Source organism: Rhinolophus sinicus, chromosome 8 (assembly GCF_057876585.1).
Source record: "Rhinolophus sinicus isolate RSI-liver-muscle chromosome 8, RSI-T2T, whole genome shotgun sequence".
In the NCBI taxonomy this organism is placed as follows: Eukaryota; Metazoa; Chordata; class Mammalia; order Chiroptera; family Rhinolophidae; genus Rhinolophus; species Rhinolophus sinicus.
The window spans coordinates 31,458,818-31,475,030 of record NC_142508.1 but is presented as its reverse complement, the minus strand read 5'-3'; the positions used below and the strand labels follow the sequence as shown (position 1 = coordinate 31,475,030).

The 16,213-nt window shown below is 56.6% G+C and overlaps 2 protein-coding genes across 5 annotated transcripts; both read right to left on the bottom strand.

Moving 5' to 3' along the window:
- Positions 1-1,160: 1,160 nt before the first annotated feature.
- On the bottom strand, positions 1,161-8,598 carry SLC27A5 (solute carrier family 27 member 5). Its single transcript, XM_019711582.3, has 10 exons — positions 7,411-8,598; positions 6,851-7,060; positions 6,327-6,485; positions 4,631-4,755; positions 3,704-3,898; positions 3,531-3,621; positions 2,546-2,744; positions 2,201-2,298; positions 1,891-2,021; positions 1,161-1,807 (listed from the first exon to the last, which is right to left on the bottom strand). The coding sequence occupies exons 1-10, from the start codon at positions 8,096-8,098 to the stop codon at positions 1,631-1,633; spliced, it is 2,073 nt and encodes a 690-aa protein (XP_019567141.2). The 5' UTR covers positions 8,099-8,598; the 3' UTR covers positions 1,161-1,630.
- Positions 8,599-9,565: 967 nt separating this feature from the next.
- ZBTB45 (zinc finger and BTB domain containing 45) lies at positions 9,566-15,301 on the bottom strand. 4 transcript variants are annotated; one of them, XM_074315543.2, is made up of 3 exons: positions 15,170-15,301; positions 11,921-13,175; positions 9,566-10,419 (listed from the first exon to the last, which is right to left on the bottom strand). In XM_074315543.2, the coding sequence occupies exons 2-3, from the start codon at positions 13,173-13,175 to the stop codon at positions 10,163-10,165; spliced, it is 1,512 nt and encodes a 503-aa protein (XP_074171644.1). In that variant the 5' UTR covers positions 15,170-15,301; the 3' UTR covers positions 9,566-10,162. The 4 variants fall into 4 exon arrangements, with proteins under 4 accessions (XP_074171644.1, XP_019567171.2, XP_074171643.1 ...); XM_019711612.3 differs by having other exon boundaries at positions 15,121-15,275; XM_074315542.2 differs by lacking the exon at positions 15,170-15,301 and adding an exon at positions 14,959-15,167.
- Positions 15,302-16,213: the final 912 nt, after the last annotated feature.

Sequence of the window (16,213 nt, the reverse complement as noted above, 5' to 3'; positions counted from 1 at the left end):
AGGCTCCTGTCACATCACCCATCGGACTTTTCCCCACATCCTCCGGAGCACATGCATGTCCGCTGGCCCAGGCCCATCAGAGGCCCAAATAGACCAACAGATGGAGTCAGTGCCCTCCTCTCTCCACCCTGGAGTGGTTGTAAGGTTGCTGGCTCCTCCCACACCCTTTGCCTTGCCCACAGGACTACTCCTTGAGGCTAGCTGAGGTCTTGGTTGGGAGACCAACGGGGGCCCTGAAGTAAGGTTTTTGGAGAGCCACTGGGCCCTGCATGCCTCACTTGTTTCTCTATCCATACATGTCACGTCCAGCGCAACATGGGCAGTGAGGGTGCGAGAAGGGGTGGCTTTGGGTTAAGTTTTTAAGAAAGAAACATACAGAGACTTAATGCAGTTAAATCTCAGAAGGCCAGGGGTCTCACAGTTCTGAAAGACTGGAGCCCAGATTTGAGCCAACTGGAGGTTTTTATTGATAAGTATACAAGGGAGCAGCAGTGTTTTTGGCACGGTCTGTGAGACTCAATTATCACGTTATAGAAACAACCCAAACCAATTATGTTGATCTTCAAACAGCTGAAGCAGAAAGTCCTTGAGGTGAAGTATGCAACTCTTTTAAGGGACATATATTATATGTTGAAATTGTTTCACAGAGCTGAGCAGAGAAAGTTTAATCTTAATCACTCTCAAGACTTTTCTCCCAATTAGGTGAGAAGGGAAAGCCAGAGTCAGCAGTCGCTTTTCTCAGGCAGGGGGAAGGGGAGACAAGGCCCCTTCCCAAATCTTTCTAAGGCAGCTCATGGGGGGGAGGGGGTCTCCATGGGGTTCCGCCTGGCTTGAGTTGTCCCCCTGGTGGGGGATCTTACTTGTCTTTGGCCACAAACCCTCTTTTGGAGACTAAATAGAGAGAAATATATAGTCCCAGAGATGCACAGTCTCACAGACTTGTCTTTCCTTAAGGAAAGACACGGGGGGACAGTCTGCTAGGCTGCTGTGTGACAACACATACAGACATCTGTGTACATGTGAGTTTATTCTCGCTGATGCGGGGTCCAGTGTCAACCCTCTCTGTGCAGCTAGGATTCGGGATGACCCATGAAGGTCCATGGTGGAGAAGACACTTCAAGCAAGCGTGGTGGTGTTAAAAACAAAAAGGCCTTACAAAGTGAGAGGAAACAAGCATTTATTTGAAATTTTAAAAGAAAGAATAGACACTCAGGAAGAAGCCAAATTTGCATTCCAAGTAGGACACAGAGACAAGAGGTATTTATGGGAAGGGGAGGGAAACAATTAGATTAACAGAAGGAAGTCATTGGTGCAGATTAACACAGTGATGTTAATTCTAAAGAATGTTTTTAATTTTCAGTCTGGTAGTCATCAGTCCAGTAATCATAATATGTGCTTTCTTCTTATCTTTGAAAACAGTTTTGGGACACAAGTTTCCTTTAGTCTCAGTCCAAAGGTTCTTTTGCCCTGTTTTAACATCCAAAGGTATGAGGCATAAGACATGCAAGGCAGTTCCTCTGGGATGGCAGCTCCTGCTCCATTTTAAAGTGGCTCCATTTATTATTTATTTTTTGACAGAGGCCAGCATTGGGCCCTGCCCCTTCAGATGTCCTGTTGACTGGCCAAATGGTCAGAGTTTCCAGGTACCCTCACACACAGCCTTGTACGTGTCAGGCGTCAGGGGCCGGAAGGTCTGGGCTTGGCTGTCCAGCACGAACAGGGAGTCGGCAATGACGCCCACGTTGAAGCCCTCACGCACCAACTGGGACTTCACCAGTTTGAACGTGCTGGTGATCTCCATGGTGTCCTGCAGGGGCAGTGGCTGTAAACTCACTGTGACTACCACCGCCAAGACTTCCCACCTACCGACTACAGCCACCCTGAGCTCACCTGGATACGGATGAAATGGGGAACAGCATAGGCAGGGAGCCAAGTACAGACGTGCTGGTACAGTCTCTGCCCATCGAAGGTCTGGCCGGGTGCCAGGTGAACAGCCGCCATGCCCACCTTTCCCTCACACCCTGGGAAGCACGCCAGTCACTCTTGGCTGACCCACCTCACAGAGCCCACTGCTGATCCTCTCCCCCTCCCAGTTCTGCTCACTGATTGTGTCCCAGCAGCTCCCCAACCTGTAAAATCGTGGTAACACACCTCCACCCACAAAGCTGTTGGAGGTTAAAATGAGGTGACCCCTTCGCACCTGGCACAGACACACCATACACATTCACCTCCTGCAGGAAGTCCACCAGCGACAACACGCCCTCCACCTCCCGCGTGGACACGTTCTCACCCTTCCATCTGCGGGGTGGAGCTCGTGCGTGTGAACACGCCCTTGGTAAAGTGGAGGCCCCGCCTCTTGCCCACCAAGCCCCGCCTCCCAGGGAATCTGATAACCCTCTCTGCCCAACTCCACCCCCTTCATGATCGAGAACCCCGCCCCCTCTGGCACCCGGAAGTCCCGCCTCTTCAGCCAGCCTCCCTCCAGGATCAGGAAGCCCCAGTGGCCCCGGCTCCCAGTCCTGCCCCGGGAAACCCCTCCCCGGACCGGAAGGTGTCCCCGAGGCGGTCGCAGAAGTAGAGGAATCCTTCACGGTCCATGGAAAGCAGGTCCCCTGAGTTGTAGTAAACGTCGCCGTGGCGCCGTACGTCCCGCACCAATTTCCGTTCCGACAGTTCTCGGGGCCCGTGGTAGCCCACAAAAGGGTGGCGGCCTAGCACCTGAGCCAATAGGAGCCCGGGCTCCCCTGTGGACCAGAGTAGGATTTGGGACATTTACTATGTACAAGAACCTCAGGAGCCCAGCAGCCCCCGGCCAGAGGTTTCCGACAGCGATGGACTCCATCACCCAGGACCCTGCCAGAGAAGAGACAGAGACCCAGAGATACAGACGGCGAGATCCGGAAATGGGAGAGACAGAGACTCAGAGACACAGGGAAATAGAAAATGAGAGACAGGAGAGAAAAGGTGGCATGGGAAGCCCACTTAAAAAACAGGAAACTGAGAACTAAATGTATTGACCAATTACTTTCCTCACCAATGCCTCTTCCATTCTGTTCCTTCCATTTACATTCCAAATTTTTCTTACAGTCTTTAGTTGAATTACTGAATTGTGAATGTCCCTGAGAACTAAGCTCTGTCCAAAAGGGATGGAGAGGGACAGAGACAAATGGTGGGAAGAAAGAGATGTGTCTAGGACCTTGCGAGGCCCCAGAAGAGAAGACCCTAGGTAGAAGGCAAGAGATTGATGCCTGGGAGGATGGGGCTTCCACAGAAAGCTCGAGATAACTCAAATGGACACCCAAAACCCAGGCGAGCAAGAGATTGAGGCGCGGAGCTGGGCAGAGTTCAGAAGCTGAGAGGCAGAACGTCCCAGACAGTGGTCAGACAGGCTGGGGACTAAGGGTCCAGGTGAGAACTGCCGACACCACCACTGGGCACTGACCTCAAGGCTTTGGGTAGCTTGTTCCAGCCAAGGAGGAGACAGGGTCCCCATCTTTCCCACACCCAGGGAAGGCTCCCCAACCCCCTACCTGGCCCCACAGGCACACAGAAGCCTTGTTTGTCCCTCACAGGCTCTACGCCTTCCGTGTCGAACTGTACAAGCTCGAAGGGGGACAGCATCTGAGTGGAGGGTGGGGAGGTGTCAGCAAAGGTCTTGTGGGCTCAGCCTCAATCAGGACCACTGTCACACCAACCCACTCACTCGAAGAAAGCAGCTTGTCTTGCCCACTGCCCCACAGCGCCCTGGATAGTTGACAAAGCCGATGTTGCCTTCTGTGGAGCCGTAGACTTCCAAGATCCGAATGGGGCCAAAGCGCTGCTGGAAGGTTTCCCACACATCTGCCCGGAGTCCATTGCCCATTGCCAGGCGGACTGTATGTGTCTGGTCCTCTTGCCGCTGCAGGGACATGCCAACGCAGGTGACAAGGAGGTGACCTCGGGTGTGCCCAGATACCATTTCTGCGGAGAGCTATCTTGGGTCCTCACCTGGGAGGTGATGGAGGGCCATAAACCTAGGGGAAATACCTGGGGTTCTTACTTGAGAGTAGTTACCTGGAACCTGTACCTGGAGATTATCTGCAGAGGTTGCTTGGGGATGGAGGAGTTACCTGGGGGCTTTACCTGGAGGTAACCTGGGGAGTAACGTGAAGCTTCATCTTGGGGAGTTACTTAGGGGCCTTACTTGTGGGTAGTTACCTGGAGACTCCCTGAGGGCTTACCTTGAGGCTTTATCTGGAGGGATATCTGGGCACCTTGCTTGGAAACAAGTTACCTGAGCTCCATACCTCATTGCTCTGGAAGGATAAGGCTGGTTCACGTCTAATGAGTTTGCCCTGAGTCACACCCTGTTCTAAGCAATTTAGATATGTTTAATTCTCACAGTACCCCTTGAGGTATTATCCTGTTTTCCAAATGAGGACTCTGAAGCAGTGCAAGGAAGTGCAGCTGATCACCAAAGGATCCATGATTAGAAACCTTGTGTGGGACTCATTAAAGTGGCTCTTGCCTGGGGAGTTTTACCTGAGTGACATTGCTTGAATCCTGTACCTAAATCTACCTGAGACCTTTACCTGGGATGACAGCTGGGGTTTCATACCTAAAGTATGGAGCCCTAATATTAGCCCCTCACCTGGGGAGTGTTACACAGGTACCGCAGGACCTCGCCCACATACTGGATCACAGTCACACTATGCTGCCGACAGTCATCCCAGAAGCAGGAGGCAGAGAACTTAGGGGCCAGGACACAGGTTGCTCCTGGGAGGCAAGAGAGGAAAAGGTTTCAGGTCATGCTTCCAAGCCACTGTGAGAAACTGCATTGATCCCTTGACTGTGGCCCCCTGAAGCACAGGATGGTATCAGACTCCTGTTAGACTCATCTCTGCGTCCCTGGCTAAGCCAGGACGGCCTCTATGAGAAAAGCATAGGCGGGCCTGTGTTCACATCCTGGATGTGTGGAAAGCTCGGTGCCTGGTACAAAGTGAGTGCTGCTAAATAGGGCTATAAATATTAATCATTCTTGATTACAAATGTTTTATGAATGTTTAGCTGAGCAGATGGATGGGTGGGTGGGTGGATGGAAAGGTGAGTGGATGGATGGATGAAGAGGTAGGTGGTAGATGAATGGGTGTTTTGGTGGATGGATGGATGGATGGATGGACACATTGATTAATTAATTTTAGGTGCCACAACATTCACTCCAGGAAAGCGACCCCTCCTTTTCTGATCCTCTTCTCTACAGCTGGCTCTGTGGAAGGCACTCTCCCTAACTCAACTTTTATCCTCAACAAAACCCTACAAGCAAAATATCATCTCTGCACCCAAAGGGACAGTTGCGCATATGTTTGATGAGTAGCAAGTGTGTGTCTTCTTTGAGGCTGGATTTTTGACAGGGAGGTAAATACAGTGCCCTTTCTGTGAAAATGGGTGCTGGGTCCTTGGATAGCTTGATTTGCAACCCCTGATGAAACACCCGATTCAGGAAAGGTCTTCAAGAGGTAGTAAAACCAGAAGGAAGGTTGATGGGGAGTTTTCCAATTAAAGCTCCCCAATTCATCTTAGTCTCTTGAAGGAAAAGTAACAGTTATGAGCTGCCTCCAGTGTGACAAAGTAGGAAGCACAATGCACCCCAGCCAGGTTCTTGCCCAGAATGACTGAATGACTCTAACAACATCTCTAGAGGGAATTTCCAGTCTAACAGGAAACACAGGAAAGAGCAAAGACCAAACCATGACGAGATTAACTGTAAAGACAACGAGGTAACTAGGGACATTTGAGCATGAAGTGGGCATCAGGCAATATGTTAATTGTTAAGGCTGGGTAAGGACATGTGAGACTTCATCCAACTATGTGCTCTACCTTTGTGTATATTTGAAATTGTCCACAATAAAACAAAAAATATTTTAATAAAATATGAGAGTAAAAAAGACAAGCAGGAGTGAGGAGGTGATAAAAGAAATAAGTACAGCAAAATGCTGATGGTGGCTGAAGCTGGGTGGTGGGTACATGAGGATTCATGTGGAAACATTTAGAATTTTTATGTTTCAAAATTTTTGTGATAAAAATTTGAAGGGAAAAAAACAGACTATATAGAGATCCCAATGTGGATTCCTAGTAGGGGGTTCAGGGAGACAGCACAATGGCATGGACTATCTGGGTGTCCCAGGCTCTGCCCAGGATCTCTTGGGGCCCTCTGCTGCATGTCCCTTTTTAAAGGTAAGAATCCAGGGTGTTGGGTAAGGTGTGGGTTCTTGTCACCCTGACAGCCCCACCCTGACTTCCAGTCTGGCAGTCCCATGGATTGGAGGGGTCTTCAGGGAAGGGCTTACCGAGCTCCAGGCAACCAAGGACCCCAAGGACAAGCCCCATCACATGGTACAGAGGCAAGACCGTGTAGACCACGTCATCAGCTGTGACCCCGCTCAGGGACAGCATCCTGCACATTTGTAGAACCCGCTCATGCGTGAGAATGGCTGGTTTCGGTAGCCCTAGGGGATGAAGGAATGGGAAGGGTAGGGTGGTTAGGACAGCACAAGAGGGACCAGCACCCAGGGGTGGGTCTCCATGGTCAGGTCTGCAGGGCCACAGGTATGGGAATTTGTGGGTGGGTTCAAGGAACTCAAGTTGGGTTTGGGGTTCAGAGGCTGAATTCTAAAAGCTGTTTGCTGGGAAGAGGCAGGGTCCTGGCGCTGACCACTCAAATCACACTGGGAGTCAGAGTTCAGGCCAGATGTCTCAATCAAAGCACATGGTAGGTTTCAGAGGTCAAGTTAGAGGCATGGGTCAGTGTGGCTTGGGATCAGGTCAGCATGAGAGTTCAGAGGTCAGGACTAGGGTTGCTGGGTGCCCTCACCGGTGGTCCCTGAGGTGTAGATGAACAGGGCAGGGCTCCGCGGTGTGATCCCAGCACGCAGGTCTGCCGGCACAGGGTCCGGGGGTGCATCCTGCAGGGCAGCCCCCAGAGCCCCCACCCCCGGTGTTGGGGAGGAGAGACTGAGGTAGAAGCAACGGATGTTCTCTTCCTGCAGTCTGGGAAGGACCTCCTCCAGGTTTTCCCGGAGGTCTGCAGGGATGGATCAGAGGAAAAACTGAGGCAAGGCCCACCCAAAACCCAGAGATGGAGAACAGGAGCCCACAGCCGGCCACAAAGGAAGCAGCCAGCAGAGCAAAGCTTCGGTGTTCTTCTGTAAAGAACCCCATGGTTAGTATTTTTTGGCAGAAAGGATTGAAATAGCCACGGTGAATAAAAAAACAAAACTGTGGTGTCCTCAGAATTACTTTGTAGAGGCTAAGTACTACTGCCTGTGGGGGTGGGTGGGGAAGAAGGCGCTTCTTGCCCAGGACCCTATGAGCAGCAGGCCTCCACGTCCGTCCCCGCCCCTTTCTTCCTCCACTGGCCTCTGGGGTCCTCACCTGCGTCCACCACCAGCACCCGAGCCCCAGAGCTCAGTACCGAGTGCACCAGGGGCGCCCCTCGGCTGTGCGGATTGATCCACGCCACGGGGCAGCCCAACTTGGCCAGCCCCAGCCACAGGCCAAGGGCGGGAACGACCTGGGAGGCCAGCACCAGGAGGGCAGCGGGCTCCCTGGCACCCCGGTCCGTTGGACTGCCCAGCTCCGCCTTCAGGGCCCACGCCGCACGGCAGGCCCTGGCGTCCAGCTCCCGGTAGGTGACCGAGCGGCCCCCCGGTCCTGTCCACACCAAGGGTGTGTGACCCGGCTGCGCCCGCGCGCGCCGCTCAAAGGCATCCACGAAGGTGTCGGGCGGCATGCGGCTCAAGCGCGTCCTGATATCCAGGCCCGCGTGGAGGATCCCAACGATGAAAGCCACGTCTGCCGGCAGCCAGCGCAGCCCCGGTGGTGGCCTCACTGGCAGCAGAGCCAACGTGAGGGCCGCGGCCGCCAGACTGAGCCAGTGGGGCATCCAAGGTCTGAGCCAGGGCCGCGCCAGCGCGGCCAGGCCCAGCAGCGCACAGCAGGCGGGGTCCCCCAGGAGCCAGCGCAGTGCCAGGGCCACAGCGGCCGGCCACGTATGCTGCCCCAAGCCGCGCAGCAACAACAGCAGCAGCAGCAAAACGGCCAGTCTCGACCAGACGCCCATGCTCCGTCTTCAGAGGAGTTCCTCGGAATGCTCTCCTCCGCGGGCTGCCAGCCTCAACCTCTGGCCCGCTCGGGAAGCCCATCAGCCCCGCCCCGTGCTGTGGCCCAGGCGCTGTTGACAGCGGGCTCCTTGCCCCAGACTCCGCCCCCAGCCCTCTGTATTTGTTCAAATACAGTTCACATTCAATATTATATTATTTTCAGGTATACAGCACAGTGGTTAGACATTTATATAACTAAGTCATCATCCCCATAAGTCTAGTGCCCACCTGGCACCACATTACAATTTTATATTCCCTATGATTATTTACATCCCTGTGACTATTTTGTGCCAATCCTTATTTCTTAATCCCTTCCCTTTTCACCCAGCACCCTAACCCTGCCTCCAGCCCTTCTGAACCATGTTTGTTCAGCTCTGCCCATGTGGTCACCTGCTGTGGACCAGACACTTGGAAAACAAGCCCAAGCACACAGAATCAGCAGAGCAAAGCGAGTGGGCTTCAAGCACTGCTTGCTGCTCTTCACAGCTCACCTGGAGGTTCTCCTGTGACACCCACTTAAGCTGCACTTAAGATGGTGCTTGGCCAGACCGAGCCTCTAGCCAGGTATACAGCAGCTGCTCAGTAAATGCTGAAAGGGATAAATGCAATGCCAGCCCTCCCACCCATGTGCTGCACTGACAGCCATACCCTGGCATAGGAGGGGACTGTGCTTAGGGTTCAGGAGGCTGAACTCTGCCTGGAACGTGGGAGGTGCAGTCAACACATGGTGGGATGCCCCCTCACCTCTGAGAGGCAGTCACAGGGTGGAGCTCAGAGATGTGCTGCCATTGGACCAGGAGTCAACAGGTCTTCTGGGGAACCTCCCTCCAAGCTACACCCGCCCCGAGCTGCCCCAAATCCTAAAGGCAGGGCACCCAGGTCAGCTGTCACACCAGCACTGGAGGCGGGAGGTACAGCCTTGCTCTGGGCTGGCAGTTTAAGTGACACGGGGTTGCGTGACACCAGCTCACCACCACAGATTGCCCTCAACAGCAGCCCAAGGGTGTAGCTGCCACTCCCCACCACCCTAACCTGCCCAGCACTCAAGCTTGTCCCCCTGAGCAGGCATCCAGGGGCTAAGGTCTTCTCATGGCAGTCTGGCCCCAAAGACCCCCTGGGTCCTCCAAAAGGAAGTTCAAAGGGTTTGGAGGATCTGGGGGCAGAGGCCTCAACATTTTCAACTTGGACTGCAGCAAATGTGACTGGGGTGGGGTCCCACATGTGGCCTCCCTCCCTGAGACCCACCTCGTATGGAGTTGGCCTGTACCCCACCCCACAGGACCAAGGGCTCTAGGACGCAAGCACTGATCACATGTGCACCCCATTGAGGCATGAGATGACCAAGCCCAAGTGGGGAAGCAGGGGTGTGGCCCAGGGAAGGGGGCGCTGAGCCCTGATGCCCACAGCCAGTCTGTGAGTGAGAAATGCACGGTTTTGGCCCCATGGGCCACAGTCCTTTATTACAAAGTGGGTATCCCAAGGTCTGGCCCCAGTCCATGATGGGTCCATCAGAGCCCTCTTAAGTGCCAGATGAGGGAGGGGTAGCTTGGGGTGGGGCACCCAGCCTGACACTGGGTTAGAGAAACAGGCCTAGACCCCACCCCACTCATGAGAGGTGGGGTGCGAGACAGTTGGAGCCACGAATCCTGGGCCCTGCCCCAATTCTGAGCGTCCAGTTCAGACTAGAGATGATCCAGTTCTCAGGTGGTTAGGTCTCTCTGACCAGCCCCAGCCCCAGCCTGCCACTACCTGGAGGGTCCGAATGTAGGAGTTAGGCAGGTTGGGCTCCTGGTTGATGGTGAAGAGGGTGGGAGCAGGGGGAGGGTCTGCACTCAGAGGAAAGCCTGGTCTGGTGGTGGGAATATGGTCATGGTGCCCATGGTGTGACCAGGCTCAGCACGGATATTACTAGTCCTGCAGTGGGTCTGACTTAGCTCCACAGGATATACAGACCCCGCCGTGGGTATGGCCAACTGCGGAGTATGGTCAAACCCACGATGAGCGTGGCGAGACTCCGGCCTGGATCAGGGCGCAGGGTGGGAGGCCAGGTGGCGCTCCAGCAGTGCGCGGTGCGAGAAGACCTTGCCGCAGGCAGGGCAGGGCGCGCGCTCTGGCCGGTGCGTGCGCATGTGCACGTTGAGCGAGCTCTTCTGCGTGAAACGCTTGGCACAGACAGCGCACTGGAAGGCACGCACTCCCGTGTGTGTGACCATATGCTTGAGCAGGTAGTCGCGCAGCGAGAAAGATCGCCAGCACACGGCGCACTGGTGGGGCTTCTCCCCTGCGGGCGACATGGGGGGCCGCGCACGCAGGGTCAGCTGGGAAGGAACCCCAAATGCCTTTGCCCTGCATCCCCTCCCCGACCAACCATCAACCCGGAATCCCCCACCCAGCAGGGACACCTCCTCCACTCTGGGACCACCCCATCACTCCCGCACCTTACTACCCAACAAGGGCCCTCACACATGGCCTGGTGTGTCCCCTCACCTCCGCCCAGCTGTAACATCCCCCTCCAGACCCTTATCATTATACCAGGACAGTGCTGTCAGTGTCCCCCACCTGCAACAGGTAACCTCCCTGCAGGGAACCTCGCCAGTGTGGGACATCACTGCGCACTGGAACTGACCACTCAGGTCTCCCCTGACGTCGAGGGATCTTCCCTCACCCGTTCCTCCCATGCCCATAAAGCATTCTGAACTCTGATCTCTGGCCATTCTAGGGACAGTCTGGCAAGGCTTAGCAACCTTACACTGGGAGAGAGCCGGGTACACCCGTCCCCTTTCTTCTGGGAGCCCCTGCTGCCCAGAACCCCTGCCTGCTGGTGGGTATAATGTCCCTCAGGTGTTAGAGCAGGCTACCCCACCTCACCCTGGATCAGAGAAACGGAGGCCTGCTGTGTTGGCCTCTAGAGTCAGCCAGTATTAACAAAAAGCCTTTCTGAGCAGCAAGCGGCTGCAGGGAAGTGTCTGGGAAGGGGTTCTCCCAGACCACCTGGGCCTGGCACCTAAAATCCCAAATTCCTGGCCCAGCAGTCCTCCCCACTCTATTCCCACTGGCCTTCCAGCCACATCTTTGCTTTTCTTAACAGCCAGCTAGGCCTTTGGAATTCCACACCTCAGTACCCAGGGAGCACCCTAGCATCCGCCCTTCAACATGCCAGCTACTACCTTGGCCCCTCACTCCACAATCCCCAGGGCTCTACTTCTCCCCCAGCGACTGAGGAGCTGCCTCCTGGACACACAGAGGTCCAAGGGGCCCTCTCTGCGGCCATGGGGAGCCCCATCTCTCTTTTCCAGCCCTGATCAGGCCACCTCTCTGCTGGCTTTCCACACTTTCCCAAGGCCGGCAAACCCACCCTCCCATGCATCCAGTCTCAATCACTGGACCTGCTGACAGCCGACTAGACCCGGGAGGGTCCTTTAATCACTGCTCCCGAAACTGGCCATGTTCCCTCCCTCCAACCCATCTCAAGCTCTGTCATGGTGACTAAAGGCTCCACTGCCAGCTTTCCAAAGGCCCTGGGCAGGTTACTTGCTCCACAACCCAGCCTTAGGATCCCTGCACCAGCCCCTCTGGCATGCTCACCCCAATAAATTGAGGTAGGGGACCAGCAGGAGAGCCTGCTGCTGCCCACAGGCATTGTACTTGGGGCTCAAATTCCGGGTTCCCCTGGGGACATGAAAGAGCAACAGAAGTGCATCACTGCCCCCACCCAGCACCCAATCCTGCCTCAGGTGTGAATCTCAATGACCCAGGGGCTCCGAGACCCCACCACGGCTCACCGGAGTGGATGAACATGTGCTTTGTGTAGTTTTTCCGCGAGCTGAACGTCTTGCGGCAGTGACTGCATTCATAGGCGGGTGGCTCAGCACCCGAGGCACGTGCAGGTGTGGCAGCAGGAGCAGAGGGTGGGTCGGGAGCCTCTCCCAGAGGCACACTGGAGGCCCCATCAGGCTGAAGCGCAGTGTAGAAGGCAGGCGGGGGTGCAGCGGCTAGCCCAGAGGGTGCGGAAGGGGGTTGAGCCGATGGCCCTGAAGCGCCCAGATGGAAGGGGAAAAGCGTGACAGGCGACCCGGGGGTCTTCACACCAGGCGGTTGGGATCCGGACAGAATGCAGTCTGTGGAACAGCTTTCGATGACTGTACCGTCTTCCTCTTGCCACGGGGATACGTAGCTATCGGGGAACACGTCCTCTGCACCCGAAGGCCCCCGAAGGAAGTCCCTCCCGGCGCCACCATAGTCAGAAAGGACTGCAGACGCAGGCGGCTCCTCTCGCATGCTGTCAGCCGCGGTGGTGAGGAAGCTGGCGGCGCAGTCAGGGAAGGATGGGGGTGCCTGGCCCTCACCCCTGACGCCGCCTTCGCCTTCCTCACCGTCGGTCTCATCATCGGTCTCGTCGTCGTCGTCACCACCGCCGTCTTCTGGGGCCATGGGTAGGGCGAGGTCGGTGTCCGACCCCTCTGTTTTGGCGGGCGCCGAAGGCGCAGGCAGCTGCAGGCGTGCGGGCTGGCGCTGCTTGCGGCTATGTGCCGCACCAGGATGGCTCAGGGGGCGCGCGGCCAACAAGTGGCGCAAGCGGTGGCGCAGTTGCGCGGGTGCAAGTGAGGCCGGAATGGGAGTGGGCAGGGGTGGGGGCACGGGGGTGGCAAGGGCGGGGGCGCGGGCGCGGGCGATGATCTGTGTGCACTCGTCTATGACGGTCTGGATGCGCAGCACCGACGCTGCCGTGAGCACCTGCAGCGCTTCGCCTTGTGCCACCACGAGCGAGCCGCTGTAAAGGAACTCAACCAGCTGGCGTACGGTTTGCGCAGGCACCACCGGCGGCACGCGGATCTCGGAATGGCCAAGCAGCAATTTATCCTGGAAGAAGGGCGAGCCAGCGGCCAACACGCAGCGGTGTGCACGCAGCGAAGCCTCACGGATACGCACGGTCACGTCACAGAAGTGCCCACCCAGCCGCTGCCCGTTGAGGGTCTCAAGCAGTGAACGTGAGAAGTTCTGCAGGTGGATGTGGTGCACCGCCTCTGCCGCTGCCATCTACACCAGACGAGGGAGGGGGGGTCAGCCAGGGACCCCCCCTCTGCGCTAGCGTTCCCAGTCCCTTAAGCCTTTTTTGCAGGACAGGGCCCCAGGGCAAACCTCAGCCCTCCCCAAGGGACTTGCGCAGTCCTCTGCCCAGCACACAGGTCAGAACAGGACTTTCTCTATTCCAGGACTTACGCATTTCCCTCCACCTCTGCAGCCCCCAGTGAGGGAGGGTTAGGAATATCAAAGGTCTACTTGCTCCCAGTCTTGCTTACTGCCCAGGGGAGGGTCCAGGGATCACTCCCCCTACTTAGGCCGTCACCCACCCTTCTACCAACTCCAAAATCTACAAAGGCCATCCCCACAGGCCCCTCTCAGGGGGCAGCCCTGTAGAGAAGAGACCAGCACCCAGAACTGGCTGACTCCCCAACACGATGGCTGCAATTCCCTCTACTCCTGGTCTTTTGTTCTGCCTGTCACACTGTCCAACCTTAGAACATCCAAGGCCCTATGCAGACCCAGGTCTGCTGCCTCAAACAGGTTATGTTAAACAGTGTACACCGAGATCTTCACGGGTGGGGTGACATGACCTGCCTCTTGGACTAAGCAATCAGAAGTCTGCATAGTCACAAAGGGTTGAGAGATTAGCCTGGCAGGCGCTCCACAGGAGGAAAACACAGCCTGGTGCTTCTTGGAATACGGAGGGGCCAGTGGGAGCATAGGGCATGTGTAGGGGGGTCACAGAGAAGGGGCTTCTGTGGACTGGGCAGGGGTGTGTTGATTGGGTTGGTGCAGTGGAGCAGCAACAGCCTCAGATCAGCATGTCTGAGCAATCCGGATACTTGTCCAAATGTGACAAGAGGAGGGGTTACCACCACCCCCTGGGGACTCTGAAACCCAGCCTATTTCCCCTCTATCGAACAGCGGTGAGATACCTGGTTTATCCCACATCCTGGCCATACACATCTCCAGTGTAGGGGGAGGAGAGTCAGGAGACCAGACAAACCCTGGGACCCGCCCACACGTCACCAGGCCTCACTCAGGCAGGGTCATACAGTCCCAGGGTGAGACCTCTCTTAACCCTCAGCGTCTAATGGGGTCTCAGACTCACCCCATCCGGCTCTTTATACCCAAACCGCCTTTACTGTGACCAGACCCCTTCGTTTCTTGTATGCCCCACATCTGACCGCTCAGACTACTTCGCACACCTCCACTGCCCGGGTAATGCGGGTCTAGACTGATGGCAGTAACCGCCTCGCGCGTTCTCTTACCTCCGGGTCTCTAACCCACGCGACAGCCAGAGGGAGCCTGTTAACACCTAACGCATCTGGACCCTCTGCTCACAGCCCTCCGTGGGAAGAATTCTTGGCGATTCCTCAAACAAGCCTAGTCTTTGCACGTGCCGTTGCCTCTGCTACAACACTTAAAGTCTTTATTCACCCAGCATCCAAAGGACTTCAAATCAGTGCCCGGACGATGAGGCAGAAACCAGTGCATCGGCCCGCAGGGCCTAAGCCCTTCCTTTTCCGATCCACTACTGCGCTACTCTCCGACTCCTCGGTCCAGATGCAGCAGGGCCTTCCTGGCGCCTCAGAACAAAGGTCCACCTGGAGACGCGGCTCCAGGCCCACCTTCCCGGGTACGCGGCGCATTCTCGCCGCCACGCCTTTGCCCACGCCATACACTTCGCTCACAGCACCCTCTCCCTCACTCTGCGCCACTGCGCGCGCCCTACCCTGAGACCACAGCACCCCTCTGATCCGTCCTGGCTGCATCCGCTGCAGCCCCGACCAACCTAGATTTCCAGCGTCCGCGACCTTGCCGGCGCCGTGCCCCCATACTGCAGCGCCCCCTCACGTCCGCAGCGTGCGCTCCACCCCTAGCGCCGGCACCCCTCCCAGGCACGCCCCAGCCTCCCTGCCGGTCTTGCGGCAGGGGGATGCCCGCTCGACCCCACCTCCGGCTCCTCCTCAGGCACCAGGCTGCCGTGGCCGCCTCCAGCTTACCACCGCCAAGGCCGCACTTCCGGGCCTCGACAATAGCAGAACTGAAGCCCGCAGCCGCTGCGGCACTGGGAAGCACTAGGTGGGAGCACGTTTCCGGCGTTTCTATGGAGATCAGCTGCCGCCGTCAGTCAGCACTTCCGGCTCTCGTCAGAGTTGGAACCAAAGTCGCAGAGGCGGGGACGGAGCGGCGAAGAGGAATCTCTGGGCCACAGCGTGCTTCTGGCGTCGCCGTAGAGACGGGGCGGAGGCGGGGCCTGAGCTGTCAATCCGCGGGCCACGCCCCCGTGCGCCGCGGCCGGCTGAAGCTGATGCCCAGTAATGAACGATGGGAAAGCAGTCTGCGGTCTAAGTTCGCGATCGGCTTAAACCCCACTGCGACCTCGGAAGGCGGCTTTCTCCCCATAACACGGGTAGAAGGAGTAGGGTTCGCGAGTGGGATGGGGGAGCAGACGCAACCCTGGCCTTGGTGGCCACCTTCTGCCCTGCCTGAGCTGGGATCCTAGGTAGAAGGTGGAGACAGCCTGACTGGATGCCCCCCTACCCCACCTCCCCAACCAGGCCCACTCTCCCCAGGGTGAATAATGACAAATAAATGAAGTGATATCGAACTGAAAGCCTTCTGCACACCACTATGGGCCGGAACTCAGAAAAGAAAGGGAGTGGTGGTGGGGGGGTGAAATGGCTGGTACCTCTGCCAGGAGAGTGGTGAGCAGCCAGACTCCAAAGACTGGAAGTCGCAAGGGACAGAATCTGTCGGAACAGCTGTCCAGACAGGGAACAGCATAGTCTGAAGAGACCTTGAGATAGGGCTGGCTGTCCAGGACATGCATGAACCATGCCCACTAGATGGTGAGGCTGGAGTGGTGGGCTGGCCTGGCTTGCTCTACTCATGGGGGCTGAAGGGAAGCAGCAGGGCCTGGACCTCACGGTCGGAAGATGCCCCCGGGACCTTAGTGGACCCCATGCCTTATGCAACAGGTGTGGAGTCCAGTGGGAGGGAGGGGGCTGACTTTTCAGCCTTTAGTATTGGGACAAGGTCAGAGT